The sequence below is a fragment of the Mandrillus leucophaeus genome, unplaced genomic scaffold (assembly GCF_000951045.1).
Source record: "Mandrillus leucophaeus isolate KB7577 unplaced genomic scaffold, Mleu.le_1.0 Scaffold236, whole genome shotgun sequence".
Taxonomy (NCBI): Eukaryota; Metazoa; Chordata; class Mammalia; order Primates; family Cercopithecidae; genus Mandrillus; species Mandrillus leucophaeus.
The window spans coordinates 3,412,162-3,428,695 of NW_012102432.1; the positions used below are offsets into that span (position 1 = coordinate 3,412,162).

Here is a 16,534-nt window from a genome sequence, read left to right on the forward strand (position 1 = left end):
TGCAGAGGTGTCTGTGAGTTTTGATTTACGGCTTTACTTTAACAGTCAGGTAGCAGTGTTGGGAAATCCTGGGTCAAAACTAGCAACAATTCACACTGGATGACAGGAAAGCAATCCAGGGTGCAAGAGTTAAAAATACTCCCTCACACAGCAAGCTGCCCCTCAGTTCACTGCTCCTAAGCACAGGAGTTGAACTGCCACAAGAATAACCCCCACAAAGCTAACCTTGGCTTTTCCAGGTACATGCAGGCGCAACAGTGCAATTTTCAGGACATGAGTTCAACCGAGGGCCTGGAAATTACGGACTTTGCTTCATACTGTCATGATTAGTACATTTGGATGTTGACCAACCATCTGAGATAAAAGGCAACTCAAGATAAAAGGTGTGACTACCCCAAAATCAAGGATGTGATGCTGAGCAGTATATGGCTGCATCGACCCACCTCTAAGGGGATGCCACAGTCACTGGTGAAAGGTTCTGGAAAGTTCTGAGGTTCCTTTTGAAACGGGGAGTAATAACCCCAAGCATAAGAACCCTCACAGGCAAGATGTTCTGCCAACCCTCAGATCCTCATGAGAAATGAGTGGGAGAAAGGACTATGGACAGAAAACAGAAGCAAACAGACAACATGCCATGGGGCCTGACTGCCTGTTTCGTGTTATAATCCCAGACTAAACAGTGCTGTGCTGTTTCATCTGGGAGCTGTGGGGTAAGACCACACAACAAATAGGTACAGGGGCAGGCAGCAGTAGGTGCTGTCTGAGCCATGTCTTCTCCCAGGCCACAGCAGACTGAGCCACCAAGGCAGTGCTCATGGTATGAACAGCCCCTCCGCTGCAGACTGAGAGTTGTGTCTGGAGCAGAGAGCAGCTCACATCCTCCCTCAGGCCCTGCTTCTCACCCTGACTTGGTCTCTTGTCACTCCCTGGTCCTCTCTGGCTCCTGTGAACTTCTTGAAGTTTCTCCAACCACAAGGCTAGCTCTCACTGATGGCCTTGGAACACACTGCTCTGTCTGCTGGGATCTTACTTCCCTTCCCTACCCAAATCCCAGCACTCCCTCTTACCCTGGCTGATTTGTGATATCCACCAAGTCACAGGTTGTGTGACTTTTTGTGGAATTCCTCCTTTTACTCCTCCTAACCCCAGAGGTGGGGAGACAACACTGGAGCTGTGTCTTAACAGTGAGCTGACAGGCTCTATGCTCCACAGCAGAGTGCTTCCTTGTCACAGTATTGTCACAGTCTGCACCACTTCTGCTTGCTCACCTGCCTGCCTGAGCCATGACTGTTTTGCTCAGAGCTCCACCCCAAGTGACTGAGAGGATCCTAGACAGTGACCAGCACATAGGTGTTCAGTACATAGTGACAACTATGGGAAGAGGGAAGGACCTGACTGAAAGACAATCTGTGCTAAGCACACTTCTTAGCTGTAGGAGTTATTTATGTGTTCCATTCCTAAAGTTACCCACAGAACTCTCAAATCGGATGATTGTGCTGAAACATGGCAGCAGGCGAGGGTAGCAAAAGGCTTTTGGGGGGCAGGATGTGAGTCTCTGCCCCATGTAAGAAGAGACAAGAGAATGCCCAGCTTGCACAGATAATGAGGATGGACTTCTGAGGAACAAGCATTTATCAGCACTATGTGTCTGCTCACACTGCACTACGCACTGAGGGCACAAAGAAGGAGCCTCCATCCTCAAGGAGCTGCAAACAGAATCTAGCAAAAGAGGGAGGTGACTCAAAAATCGTAAACAACATGATGAGTGTGATGGGAAGTATAGGCCAGACTCGGTTGCAGAGCACAAGCTGATGCCTGCATCGGACACCCACAGAGAGCAGAAGGGAGGCAGGTCACCTCCCAGTGGAGCTGCACATGGGGGGTCCTCTAGGCAGTGGGAAGAGCTTGTGCAAAGACACAGATGAGATGGAGCGTGGCACATTGAAGGAGATGAAGCTGTCTGTCCTAACAGAAGCTTGCACTGCCCATGGGAAAGAACCAACAGAAGACAAGGGCCTAGAAGAGCTCTGGATGCCATGTCAGCATATGTTTGTGTTTACTCTGAAACTAATGGTAATCCATTGGAAGAAATCATCCAAGACAGGACGTCATCAGATCTGTAGAAAGGTTACTCTAGTAGCAGTTTTTTTTGTTTGTTTTGTTTTTTTAACAGGAGTTGCCTATAGTCCCACAATCTGTTAGAGAACTCTTATTGACCGATTCAGATATTTACTGAGCACCCTGCCATTCGAAGTACTGCTTCGGGCGTCACAGTGATTCAGAGATAAATTAGACATGGATCCTGCCTTTCAGAAACTTGTAGTCCAGCAGGAAAAATACAACACTTTCACAAAGTTCAAATGACCATTCATGGTTCACATGAGTTGCAAGGAAGAATTTAACAAGTGAGATTATTGCCTTTGACAATTTTTTATAAGAGAAATATTAAAAGCTTACGACAGTCACAAATTTTATGCAAAGCTTGTAAAGTGAGAAAAGATTTTGTAATTTTGACACTTTGTTCTTATTAATAATCAACATGTAAATCTGGATCTGGCATAAATCCTTAAGGTACACGTAAGCACCCTAACTTCAGGTGACCTCTGAATCCAAAAGCATCTGAACAACTTAGATTATGTTAACCAAATGGCTCCAAAGCCCTGTAAAGTTACTGCAGAAGCATTCATTTGACTGTGCAAAGGGGTGTCACACAAATTCGAACACAAATATAGCTCTATACCAGTTGGGAATTCTAACTATCGTTAGAACAAAATTCCATCTTATGTAGTGAGTCCTACTTACCCATAGACAAGCAGATTCTTCTCCACCCTGAAACACTCACTCCTTGCATAGCCCTGTGACTTATCCTGGGGGCGCCGTGGCTTTGCGCAGGGCTTTTCTTCAGAATCACTTTCCAAGTCTGAGAACTCCATCAGCTCATCTTCCTTCACTGCACTGTAGAGCCTGGTCTGCTTTCTCACTCTTGGAGTATCAATAACCAGGTTGTTCTAACAAAAGAGGAGATACATTTGAAATTTCTGAAAGAGTGGCTCTTGGTTTAGATCAGATAGGTGTTTGAATGGGACTTCTTACTCACCCTCCCATTTAAGGCATCAATATCCAATTCAGCCTTCTTAGCCCACTTTTGCCAGAAATTTGGATCATCCAAGGAAATATCTGTCCTATTTCCAGATGCAACAAAACTGGCCTACAGAGAAAAAAGAAACACATTACTTTGAGAGGTTTTTCTCAGAAGTAGAATGTAAAGCAGCTTTTGTTTATTCATTTGCTCCAATATTGTGCGTTTCTCCACTTGTGCTAGACACTACAGTAGATGGGACTAGATTGACAGACGGGCCCTCAGGCAACTGACTGACCAGGAGCTGAGACCAAACCAAAGAATTACACTGCAGCATGATAAATGACAGGGAGCAAAGGTATAGACCAGTGCAAGTGATATACAGAGGAGGGGCCCCTAACCTGGTTCAGGCGGGGCATTGCTGGAAACTGAGAAGAAAAGGCTCTCCCATAAAATGATGCCTGAACCATTTTAAAACATTCATAAAACAGGAAAGCATGTGGACATGTTCACAGCAGAGCATGTGCCATGGCACAGAGGAGAGTAAAGGGGAAAAGGGTAGTCAGGGAAGAAGAGCCAGAGGTCGAGCTGGTGAGGGAGAGGGAAGCTAGGTGAAGCAGTGTCTTCCATGTGTTGTTAACAGAGTTTGAACTCTATCCCGAGGGAACCAGGGACTATTTGAAACTGGGAATAATCTCATTATGGACACAATCATATCTAGAGTCACAAGTTGGAAAGGTCATACCAATGCTTGGAGCATGGAGGTCAGAACACAGCAGAAGAGGCCACTGTAATAATTTACAGAAGAAATAACACGATGGAGAAAAGAAGGTGGTTTAGAAACATATTCTTTAGGCCAGGCGTGGTGGCTCACGCCTATAATCCCAGCACTTTGGGAGGTCAAGGTGGGCAGATGGTTTGAGGTCAGGAGTTTGAGACCATCCTGGCTAACATGGTCTGTCTCTACTAAAAATGCAAAAATTAGCCAGGCATGGTGGTGCACGCCTGTAATGCCAGGTACTCGGGAAGCTGAGGCAAGAGAATCACTTGAACCCAGGAGGAAGAGGTTACAGTGTGTCGAGATTGCGCCACTGCACTCCCACTGCACTCCCACAAAGCAAGACTCTGTTAAAAATAAAATAAAATAAAATAAAATAAAATAAATTTTAAAAAAAAGAAACATATTCTTTAAAAGGTAAAATTCTTGGGAAGCTGAAGGTGGAAGGTGACTTGAGCCATGTGTTCAAGTCTAGCCTGGGCAACACAGTGAGACATCATCCCTAAAAATAAAAAAGGCAAAATTAATAGAGTCAGAATCTGGGTGTATGTGAAATATGAAAGAGGAAGCCAGGAAAAACCTCAGCATCCATTTCAGGCATCTGAATGATGTCAGTCAGGTGGACAAACAGAGATGGCGGTAGGGGGAGAGACAGGGATGGTAAGTTTGGCTGTGAGCTCTGAGAAAATAACCTGACATAAAGCTGAAAGATGTAAGGGAGAAGATGTGGGTCTCAAAGCCCACAGGAGAAGAGCCTTTCCAGATTGGAGGAGCTGGTATAACTGGACAGCCACATGCAAAAGGAAGGTTGGACCCCTACCTCACACCATACACAAAACTCTATTCAAATGGAATCACAGACCAAAATGTAAGAGTTAAAAACTACAAATCTTGGAATCTAAGTTACGCTAGTGAATAACATTATGCTAACTGAATGAGGCCAGACACAAAAGATCATATACCACATGATTCCATTTATATGAACTGACCACTGTCCAGAGTAGGCAAATCTGTAGAAAACATAAATCTCTGTGAGCTTGGGTTTGACAATGCACTAAAACACAAGCGATAAAAGAAAAAGATGGTAAACTGGGCTTCATTAAAATTACACGCTATTAAGAAAAGAGTAGGAGAAAATATCTGCAATCATATTAATACAGAACTTTCATACAGAACATATTTTAAGTCTGAAATATTAATAACAAGAAACTCAAAAAATGAACAAAGAACTTGAATAGAATTTTTTCCAGAGATGATCTACATCTGGCCAATAAGCACATGAAAAGATGCTCAATATCATCAGAGAAATGCAAATAAAAACAAGAGTGGGATATGACCTCACACCCATTAGAACGGCAAAAACTAAAAACTCAGATAATAAAAAGTATTGGGGAGGATATGGAGTTCCATTTCCTCCATATCCTCATCTATATTTCTTACTATTTGACTTGGAAAGAAAATAGTACAGTCACTTTAGAAAACAGTCTGGCAGTTCCTCAAAGGGTCAAACATGAAGTTAACATAGGACCCAGCAATTCTACTCCTGGTACATACTCAAGAAAAATGAAAACAAGTCTATATAAAAACTTGTACACAAATATCCATAACAACATTCTTCATAATAACCAACAGTAAAAACAACCCAGATGTCCATTATCAACAAATAAATGTGGTATACCCATAAAACGGAATACTGTTCAGCAATAAAAAGGAATGAATTACTGATTCATACTACAATATGGATGAACCTGAAAAACATTATGCTAAGTGAATGAAGTCAGACACAAGAGATCATACATCATATGATTCCATTTATGTGAACTGTCCACTGTCCAGAGAAGGCAAATCTGTAGAAAAATAAAGTAGATTCATGCTTTCCAGATATGGGAGACTGGTACGGATAGGAATAGGGAATGACTGCTAATGAGCATAAGGACCTTTCTGGGGTAATGGAAATGTTTCAAACTTAGATTGTGGTAGTATGTGCTCACGTCTGTAATATGGTAAAGGCATTGAATTGTACACTTAAGACAGGTTAACTGTATAGTCAGTTAATTACATTTCAGTAAAGCTGTTAAAAATAAAAGTACAGAGTGGGCCTTAGTGAGATGGCTAGAACAAAATGCAGGCAAAACCTCAGAAGGGGCTCTCAGGTGGAACCATTGGATGTACTCAGTGGTGACCCTGGCCAGAGCAGCTCTGATAGAGAGGCAGGGAATGGGTGCAAGCTGGAAGCTGAAAAAGCTGAAAAATAAGTAGAAAGGGAGACAGTAGAGACAGCTGGAGTAGATTACGTTTGTGTGGATTTTAGCTCTGAAAAGAGTTTATGTATGGAGACAGAGTTAAAGGGGAAAATAGTGGACAGGTGTTTTTAAAGGAGTGAGTTGATCATTCTTATAGGCTGTTTCAGAAACCAGAATCTGGGGAGAGAAGGAAGATGCCAATGGAGCAGGATCTCAGAAGTGGAGAGGATGGAGTCAAGAACACAACTGAGGGATTAGCCTCAGGAGCTGGGAAGTAGATACAAGGATGACAAGGCGAGGGCAAATACCAGTGGCAGGTACACAGAAGAGAAACCAAAGCATAAAGAAAGCTTCATGTGCCAGGGGTTCCACAGGGAGTTAATGATTAATTTGATTAATTCCCAATGCATCTTGTAAGCACTTTTACAAGGTACTTTTCACATGAACTCTGTTATGTTTCTATGGAAAACCTGGCCTCTTCAGATCGATTCACACCTTAGCAAACGTGGAACCTTTCCCTTCCGACTCAATGGTAATGGTGTGGGTTCGACGTAGGAGGATCTGATCAATATCTTCCTCACAGAATTTAGACCCTTCATCCTCCTCATCCATGAGTGCACCATAGGCCCCTTTTCGTAGAAGATCCTCTATTTCTTTCTTGGAAAGCTGTTGTACCTGTTTTAGAGAAATATTTAAAATACTCAAAATAATTTAGAATTAAAAGATTTGTAGACTAAACAAATGCTGCATTTTTCTCAAAGAGAGTAAACCTAAATTATAACAAAGGAAAGTGTTACAAAAATACACTTAAAATATGGAGGTCGAAAAATAATCAAAAGCTGAGTAATTTTTTATAATTAGTTAAATAAAGAAAAGTGCCAGAATAAATGAATGGTTTGGACAAGGGTGGTTTTACCCCATTGGTAGCATTTTCTCTTCCACTCATAGACTGTAGCACAGCTTTATCCAGCCCCAGCTTCAAACTAGCCTTGTCAAACATTTCCCTTTCATAGGAATTTCTTGTAATCAGCCTGTAGATTTTCACAGATTTGCTCTGTCCTATTCTATGACATCTAGCCTGAGCCTGGAAGAAAAATGAAATTAATAGTTACTGCAATGAACTGAATGTTTGTGTCTCCCCACCAAATTCATATGCTGAAACTCTCATTCCAATTGTGATGATATTTGGAGGTGGAGGCTTAGGGAAGTAATTAGGTCATGAGGGTGGAGTCCTCACGAACGGGATTAGTGTTCATATAAAGAGACAAGAGAGCTGGCTCTCGTTAAGCTGGGTGAGGACACAGCAAGATGATGACTGTCCGTAAACCAGGAAGAGGGCCCTCACCAAGAACCTGACTCTGCTGGCACTCTGGTCTTGGACCTCCAACCTCCAGAACCGTGAGAAATAAATGTCTGCTGTTTAAGCCAACCAATTTATGGTATTTTGTTAAGGAGACCTGAGCTAAGACGGCTACCAACGAATGACAAGGCTCAACTGCCAGTTATAAGACCCTATCTATGTGCCAATAAATAGAGGTGCCATTTAGAAGAAGGTTAAAACTAAAAAGTTTCTTCTCACATTATTAATCAATAAGTTACTAGTTGGTTACTTGCTCTGAGTCATAGGACACAGCCTGAGTGACAACGCAACATTAATTTATGGGTCTGACTGGGACTCTCTGTCATAGTAAGCAGAATGACTTCTTTTTTAAAGGCATCAGGACTTTCTTGTGCATTTACCTGGAGGTCATTTTGGGGATTCCAGTCTGAATCAAAGATGATGCAGGTATCAGCAGCAGTGAGGTTAATGCCTAAACCTCCTGCCCTTGTACACAGGAGGAAAACAAACCTATCAGAATCAGGTTTGGAGAATCTGTCGATAGCTGCCTGGCGGAGGTTGCCTCTTACTCGGCCGTCAATCCTTTCATATGGGTACCTAGAAATCATCAGTGTGAACAAGGAGGCCTGACACACAGCGACAACATACTTGCTCCTTTTTTAAAATTTTTATTACAATATGGAATATATATTTAAAAGACTAATATGACTTAACAGAGCTAATCTCAGAGCAAACAGGGTTTATCGGAGTTTTTTATATAATTGATTGAATGATCAACGATTAAATTTTATTTTACTTCCTCTCCAGGGAAATAGCTAAATTCTAAAAACAGCTGACACCTATAACAGTAAGATAACAAATAATTTCAATTTTAAGTAAGAAATATTCTCCCTTACTCAAATAAAGGCAATGGGGAAATAAAATTGCCTAAAAAAGTATGCAATGTCCTCCTGTAGTCATCATATAAAATAATCATGTACATCTATAGTTTTAAAAATGACATGTGATACATTTTCCCCATTCTATCCCCTTTATCATAGATACCACTTTTAGTGGACTGCTTGGAACCCTGTGAAGGTAATTTTAGATTTCCTTTTTATTATTCTGATATGGTGGCCCTCACCGTCTTTGAATGAGGTAGTCTTCCAGTATGTCCAAGCAGCGCACCATCTGGGAAAAGATAAGCACCCTGTGGCCACCAGCCTTCAGTTTTGGCAGCAGCTTGTCAATCAGCACTAGCTTGCCAGCAGCCTGGATCATTGCCTGGAGCTGAAAATCTGGAGACTCTGCATTGTGTGTTTCTTTAAACTCTTCCAAAATTTTCTCTTCAGCACCTGCAGAGATTGGACAGCATAACGTGAATACTGTAAAAGGTTTTTATTACTAAAAACAATGAACTTGCTTTCAAAACCCATTGCAAACTGTAGGAACCAGAACACCAAACTCCTGCTTATGAACAAGAATCCATCCACTTACTCATACTTGGGTCTATACAAAACTGTGGATGCACAAAAGGGATAAAAGTTTTAAGCATAACACATTGAGGCATTTAGGGGGAAAACCACATTTTTCAACGAACAAATGTTTGCTGTCTGTAAAAACGGAATTTCAACAACAGACTGTCAAGCCAGAAGTGGTAGAAACAAGCCAAGGGCCAGATACCTACAAAAAATTTGGAACCTAAATTGCTAAAGAAATGAAGAAATGTTTACTAGCTGAACATAAACACAAACAACAAAATCTGTTCTGAAATGAAAAAACAAAGGAATAGAGTCCTAACAATTACAGCGTAAGAGCAGTAGTAGTTTGGGTCTACAATTGCATATTAATATAGGCAAAGGAACTACAAAAAGAGGAATTTACTTCCAGGATAATTTCTTGGAATATCTGTTGGGGACCTAAGCATACATCTACTGTAATCTCTAAATCTCCCTCCACATTCATTCTCATCTGGTAATTTTTCCTAAGATACAAAATTCTATCTTGAACTATCCAAACCTTTTAAAATTAAAAACAAATAAACTTTTAAGTGTTTGACACAAGACTTCTATGCTTACACCCTTCTTTTCTCCCTCATAGCCCCACATGGATTTTTGCTGGTCCAAAGACTTGGGTACATTGGCAAGAGGCCTCAAGAAGATGACATCTTCCTAAGGAAAGATGCCCCACCACATCCCTGCCTGACACACGCTTATTCAGGAAGCAGCAGGCTAAGCTTCCTTCAACTGCTTAGGTGGCTTAACTAGAATTACGCAGCATTGGTCTGGCCTCCTGCCTCTGGGGTTAATCAGGACATAGCTGTTGTGTTCAGCTCCTTTCTCTGAGGGTGGAGGATGTGTTCAACTATTCTTTAGAAAATACACACACACACATTCATCTTAATGGGATTGTCTCCCAGACTTTAACTGTGCCAGAAACTTAAAACTACCTTCCTACCACTAGTTTTTAACATGTGAACTAACTATACACAAGATGGGGATACATAAATCTCACAGAGGCTTTAAAGGTTGGGTTAGTGGGACAGGCCACCGCAGCCTCTCACATGGTACTGCTGCAACAAGCACAGATGTAACAAAAGTGCAATCCTATCTGTACTTTAAGGTTGTATGTAGAAATTACCTTATGGCACGGTCAAATGCAGAAATACAGCTTGTTAATTATTAATCAACAAATAATTTACTGAGAACAGATTAAAGTCACTTAATGTCTTCCCAAGCACTAAGGCCTTCCACAAAATACACTGACTTCCTATGAAGGGGGCCTGGTCCTCACACCTTTTTTAAAGTGAATGAAAAGGTAATATTCACAATTTTTCTTTATGGAAAATAAATGTAAGAGTAAAGAGCAAAATGCTGTTTAAGAGCATTAGCAAGAATGTTCTTGAATAAAGTTAAATATTTTTTAAAACATGAAATTTAGAAACCCAGGTTCTAGATTCAGGACAAGCCCCTCAAGAGACAGGGGAAACAGATTTAAGTGCACATGTTACATTAGGTCTCTTTCGAGTGTGTTCTTGTACAATATACCATAAGCTCTGAAATTCAGAAATAAATTTTACTCTTACGTTATCTGGTCAACTATGTTTTGTCCATACTAAGTTAAAATCCACAATAATATAAATATAGTATTTTAGCCATTTAAAACAAACTAATGGCCAATGAATATTTTTCAAAAAGGAAATAATCATTTTGACAAAATAAACATCAGATATGTTTGAGTTTCAGTTAAAATTTTTTTAATATAAATAATTCGGTCAAATTTGCAGAGAAATTTAATTTTAAATTTATTCAGAGATTAAAAAAATAATTTTTGCCTTTTTTATACCACCAAAAAGAATAGTCCAAAAAAAAATCCATTCTTTCTTACCTGACAAAAGCTACTGCTGAATTAATTAATTCAGCTCTTTGTTATGAATTCAGGTTCTTACAACTGGCAGCCAGTTTATACTAATAATATTTCATTCAAAAATAGTATCATCAGCAAACATCTTTCCTATATGATTGTCTTGACATTTTATCGTCGCAACATTGAAGGAAAGAGGGTGGGAAGAGTGTTGCGGAGGAAGGCAACTGCTACCTTCTGACATCATAGCTAAATTTTCAAGATTACCAGTTAATGTTTGATACCCAATTTGTAAACATCAATCCAAAAATTAACTGGAAATGGGTTATGACAACCCAAAACACTTTGTTGGTTCCATCCTAAATTAATGTACGGCTGGTACTACATTGGAAAGTGTGTATATCAAAGACAACTTGAAACAAGTGTGCACTCACTTACAGCTTGAAGTCTTTTCACTTCAACAGATGGTCACTGTCGGGACAGTAACTGCAATGTCCTCTAGCTATATAAAAGCCACGAACAAACAAGAAAATATTTTGTTCTTGACGATTACCAGAAAAAAACAAGTTACTATTTTCTCTCTGAAATTCACTCCATCACGTAAGCCTCATTCTTGTTTTCTTTTTGCCCACTCTTCTCTACACGCCCCCTGCCTCAAACAATAACCAGCAATGACTCTTAAGTCAGCTCTAATCAGCAGGGTACCTTGGACATGTTTTCAACATTATTCTTAACTTCACATTACAAAACCGAGAAATTGGAAATTCCATTGAAATAAAGCTTGGGCCAATAATAGTAACTCCATTTATGTCACTCAGTTAGTTACCTTCACTTGTTTAACTTTCTTGCTTAACTTTTTAGCAAGAAAACAACTAGCAGAGGACCTAGAGTGTGCCAGACACTGTTCCAAGCATTGAAGTAAAAATATTAAGGGTCACATTAAAAATATTGTCTCATTTATATATAGTTTGTGTTCTACCAACACTTCTAAACTTTTTTCCTTGTGCTGTGCTTATGTTACTTTCAACTCATACATATAAAATTGCTTCTATTTTTCATAATCCTGGAAATGTGTTTTGTTGAATGTTGATTGAGGCTTCTTTGCTCTGCCACAACCCATTCAAATTTCAGTGTAATCTCCCAAATTAAAGAATTTCCTTTTAAATGCTGGACATATGTTTTTACTCCAGACTGTGGATGAAAATGAATAGTACTGGCCCTGGAGCAACTTCTACACAATACGATGTCTACGTAAGTTATCTGGGCAACTGCGTGCGCTTAGTTTGTAGGTTATCTATACTTTTTCACCTTAACTTCCCCAAATTTAGGAACAAGGACACCTGCTTAACAGACACTTCTTAACTTGTCAGGACAGAAAAGCTGACCTCAAGGTGTGACCAATTAGGACAACTGCCACAGATGCCAAGCCTTAGGGAGTCCTAAGGGGCTCCTGGCGAACAAATATGCTATAGAGAATGACCCTGGAAAGCAATCAGCAGAGGAAGAGACACACCAGCTGTGTTTTGGGGGAAAACAACCCACAATGTTCAATGCATATAATTAACATATGACCAAACAGGGTAAACTTGCTGGAACTGGGGGTGGCAATCTAACTACCATTGCTGAGATCTCCCCTTTCACACACATCCTGCTGGTAGCATTCAGACTCTTTTGTATCTCCTTTTCTTTTCTTTCCCCTTGGAGCCTATTATTTCTTTTCTTTTGTACCAGCTATTAAATGCAAACGTGTGTTATGTGCACAGTGCATGCACACACGTGTCCTCATCTCGCTCCATCAGTTGCCCTAAGCTCTGTCTTGCCAACTCACGACCTGGCTAGTTAACACTCACCATAACGGTTGTACAAGCTCCTAAACATACTGTGATTAGCAGGTTGGCAGTATCAGATACATAACCATCACACAGGATACTCTCTTTAGAAGACAAAACTAAAAGCACAAAAAGAAATTCACTGGCTGGGCACGGTGGCTCACACCTGTATTCCCAGCACTTTGGGAGGCTGAGGTAGGCAGATCACTTGAGCTCAGGAGTTCGCTACCAGCCTGGGCAACATGGAGAAACCCCATCTCTACAAAAAATAAAAAAAAAAAATTAGCTGCACGTTGTGGCACATGCCTGTAGTCCCAGCTACTCGGGAGGCTGAGGTGGGAGGGATGCTTGAGCCTGGGAGGTCAAGGCTGCAGTGAGCTGAGATCATGCCTCTGCACTACAGCCCAGGTGCCAGAGTGAGACCCTATTCAAGAAAAAAAAATGTGTATATATATAAAGAAATTCACTGATTCGTCGCACCACACCAACAATCCCAGGTGCAACTCTCTGAGACTGTCTTCCAGGCATGGACTACTCTGTCCATTAGAAATGGAGACTTCTGAATCTGGGGTCTGATGAGTTATAAGTTATTAAAAGGGGAAAGATTAGAAATTCTTTAAATTAGCTGTCCTTGAACCTCATAAACTGTGATAAAGACAGACCAGGTTGTGCTCCCTCTTCCTTGGAAAGGCATCTAATTGCACTGCTGGCCAACTATCATCGTGTACAAGTCTCCCAAATTAGCCTGCCACCACTTTTCTTTAACCCACATTAACTTCTGCCCAGAATACAATAGCCTCTGAGCTGGTCCTTCTGCTTGTCTGTCTTTCCTCCTCCCATCCTTTTTATGCAACGTTGCCTGACGCATCACCCTGAATCATATTTCTTATCAATGCTCAGCTCAAACACTAGTTGTGGTTCTTCACTGCCTGCAGAGGAGAGCGGAGGTTCCAAGCACTTGCCTTTAAGGAATTCTGCAGCAGGGTCCAAGCCATGACTAAGGTGCATTTCTTATGTGTGCCTTTTACTTTGGGCAAGTTCCTCATTGTTTTCCTGATCCCCTCTCTTTGCTTGTATCATTACTTCAGCCTAAACATCCTTTCTTTTTCTAACTCTCCTGGGAAAATCCTTTCTACCCCTGCAGACTTGCCTTAAAAGGCCATCTCCTTCTAAAGACTCCCCCAATCTCAATCTCTCAGCTAACTGAAGACTGCTTGTGGCGAATGCTCCCTTCTTATTTACCTTTGTATTCTCCAGAGTATCTTATACAACATAAGCATGAAATATTTATCACCTTAATGATTTCCAAAAATGCATAATAAAGGTTTTAAGCCATGAGTTATATAACACTATCAATTTAGTTAAGAAAAGAGGAGGCCCATAAATTATCAAAGCTTTAAGTTAATCTTTTTGTTCTCGGAGGACAGAGGTGCTAGATGACTCTGGACTGAGAGGAAGATGAGGGCATTTTCTATCAAAGGCTTGAGACAGCTGTTAGCTGTCTGCCCACACCTAAGTTCCTCTTTAACATCTCTGATTTAAATACACACACCCCAAGAAAACCTCCATTAGGGGTTAATTTCTCTTTGGCTGTTAGCACTTCAGATGACTTCCAGCCATGGAAAACTAATGCCTCTTTTCAAGCACAGGGAGGTAGGAGAAAGGCAAAGTGAGATTCCATTTTAGCGATTGCTGGGGCAATGGTCACTCGCCTTCAGCAAACACAGAAGGAGGCATCACAGAAAGTGGGAAGCTGGTGAAATCCATGCTGAGTGGACAGGAGACAGGAATGACTATATACCATGAAATCCCCAGTCTGGGGGCAGAAAAGGATTTCTGGGCTTCAACCGTCACTTAAGCAAGTTTGTGAGCAGAGCAGGCTTACCATTAATAAGGTACGGATGATTGCAGCACTTCCGCAATTCCATCATAGTGTTTAACAGGTTAGGTACGTTAGCTTGCCCACCGCCTTTGGAAAGAAATGTGAAATTCTTCTCAAGGATGGCTCGGTAATATTTCTTCTGAATATTTGTTAGCTCAACTTCAATAATAGTTTCTTCTTTGGGGGCCAAGTTCTTTTCTACATCCTCTTTGAGACGTCTCAACATCATTGGCTTTAGAATAGCTTGAAGTTTTTGCACCTAAAAAAGGACCTTAAGTAAATACTTGTGTCATGATTTGATGGTAAGTTAAAACATATTCTAACATGAAACATCAGGATTATCTCATTCATTAACCATCCATTTGCATTTTTCAAAGCCCAGTGAGAGAATGAAGGAGCTCATCTTTCAGCTTTCATAAAAGCAGTGCACGAAGGTTGGATGATTCTATGTCAAATGAACTATTTCATCCATCCAGGAGCCCTGAACAGCCAGAAGGCTTGAAAAGCATCCAGCAGAAATCCAACATATTCATGTAGCTTTCCATTCTGTTTGCTCTAAGCCATAGGGAAGATAGAGAAGAGCGACAAGACAGTGTCATGGCAATGCTCTGTTTCTATTCTCTTCCTTTCTAGGCAGAGCTAAAGAATGAGAGGAAGTGAGCCAGGAGCAATCTAGTCCCTGCAGGAAGGAGCCAGCAGAGACATCTCTCCCTGGTTCTCTTTTCTATTGATTGGCAAGAGAACTGAGTACTCCATACGGTTTTTATTTTAGAAAAGAAAAACAAAACAGACCTTACTCTGAACCGAGCTAAGAGGTTTTAGACAGTAAGTCAGGGGAGATGGCACATAAAAACCAAGATTTCACGTCTATCTCCATATTTATTTCAAATACAGCACACACATTATAACTAATACCCACATAACTCTTACAGCATATAAAATAGCCAAGCACTTTTTTTTTCTTTTTTTTTGAGACCAAGTCTCACTCTGTCGCCCAGGCTGGAGTGCAGTGGCGCGATCTTGGCTCACTGCAACCTCTGCCTCCCGGGTTCAAGCTAGTCTCCTGCCTCAGTCTCCACAGTAGCTGGGACTACAGGCGCCCACCACCACGCCCGGCTAATTTTTGTATTTTTTTTTTTTAGTAGAGACTGGGTTTCACCATATTGGTCAGGCTGGTGTCAAACTCTTGACCTCATGATCCACCTGCCTCAGCCTCCCAAAGTGCTGGGATTACAGGCATGAGCCACCATGCCTGGCCCAAGCACTTTTCATACACAATACTTCATTTATTTCTCACAGAAATACTGTGCAGTGGTTATGCCCTAAGTTTCTAAAGTGAAAATATGTAGGCTTGAAGAAGTAAGCATTGTGGCTGAGTATAGATGCTTCACAAAGAACAGAGACTCAAAACTGCAGTAGGCAAACAGCTCTATCACTGTCAGTGGCATCTGACATCATCCCCAAAACTACACATACATAGCAAAACTACCAACCTGCACAGCACAACTATCTCTGAAAATTCTATCAACAGGTATGTAACCTCTCTATAAATCTCAACAGTCCTTCACAAGAGCAAACAAACAAATAAAGAAGAAAACCTTTACGATGATGACCTAGAAAGTCCAAGGAAAGGGTATCTAAGGTTCTGTGTACTAGGTGGGAAAAACTGTAATATAATCACACTTTAAAATAACTTAATATTTTGCTGTTTCATGGGATAATCTTCAATTTTATGAGTGAAATACAAAGTAGAGGTGATAAATACCTGCTCTTCTGTTTTTAGATCACCAAATTCTTGCATAAATGTGGTTTCTGAAGGGAAGCGACTTGGTTCCAAGAAATGAAGCAAGCTGAAGAGTTCTTCCACAGTGTTCTGGAGTGGGGTTCCCGTCAGCAGCACTTTGTGTTCCTGAGGTAACGCAAGGAAAACCACTAATCAAATTGTAACAAAAACACTTTCTTAAAACCAGAGCCTCTCACTAGATATCCACTGTTCTACTCCTACTCATCTATCCTATGAAAAGTATAGGAATCAGGCATGA

The 16,534-nt window shown here is 40.9% G+C and overlaps 1 protein-coding gene across 1 annotated transcript in view; it reads right to left on the reverse strand.

The window, feature by feature from the left end:
* Positions 1 to 16,534, reverse strand: part of CHD7 (chromodomain helicase DNA binding protein 7) — a 129,686-nt gene that overhangs the window by 22,155 nt on the left and 90,997 nt on the right. The window contains exons 13-20 of the mRNA XM_011982173.1: positions 16,258 to 16,401; positions 14,496 to 14,751; positions 8,563 to 8,773; positions 7,841 to 8,036; positions 7,017 to 7,184; positions 6,596 to 6,775; positions 3,098 to 3,208; positions 2,803 to 3,008 (exon numbers count right to left, since the gene is read on the reverse strand). Coding sequence (XP_011837563.1) covers positions 2,803 to 3,008; positions 3,098 to 3,208; positions 6,596 to 6,775; positions 7,017 to 7,184; positions 7,841 to 8,036; positions 8,563 to 8,773; positions 14,496 to 14,751; positions 16,258 to 16,401 — 1,472 coding nt within the window. The remainder of the gene's footprint in view (positions 1 to 2,802; positions 3,009 to 3,097; positions 3,209 to 6,595; positions 6,776 to 7,016; positions 7,185 to 7,840; positions 8,037 to 8,562; positions 8,774 to 14,495; positions 14,752 to 16,257; positions 16,402 to 16,534) is intronic.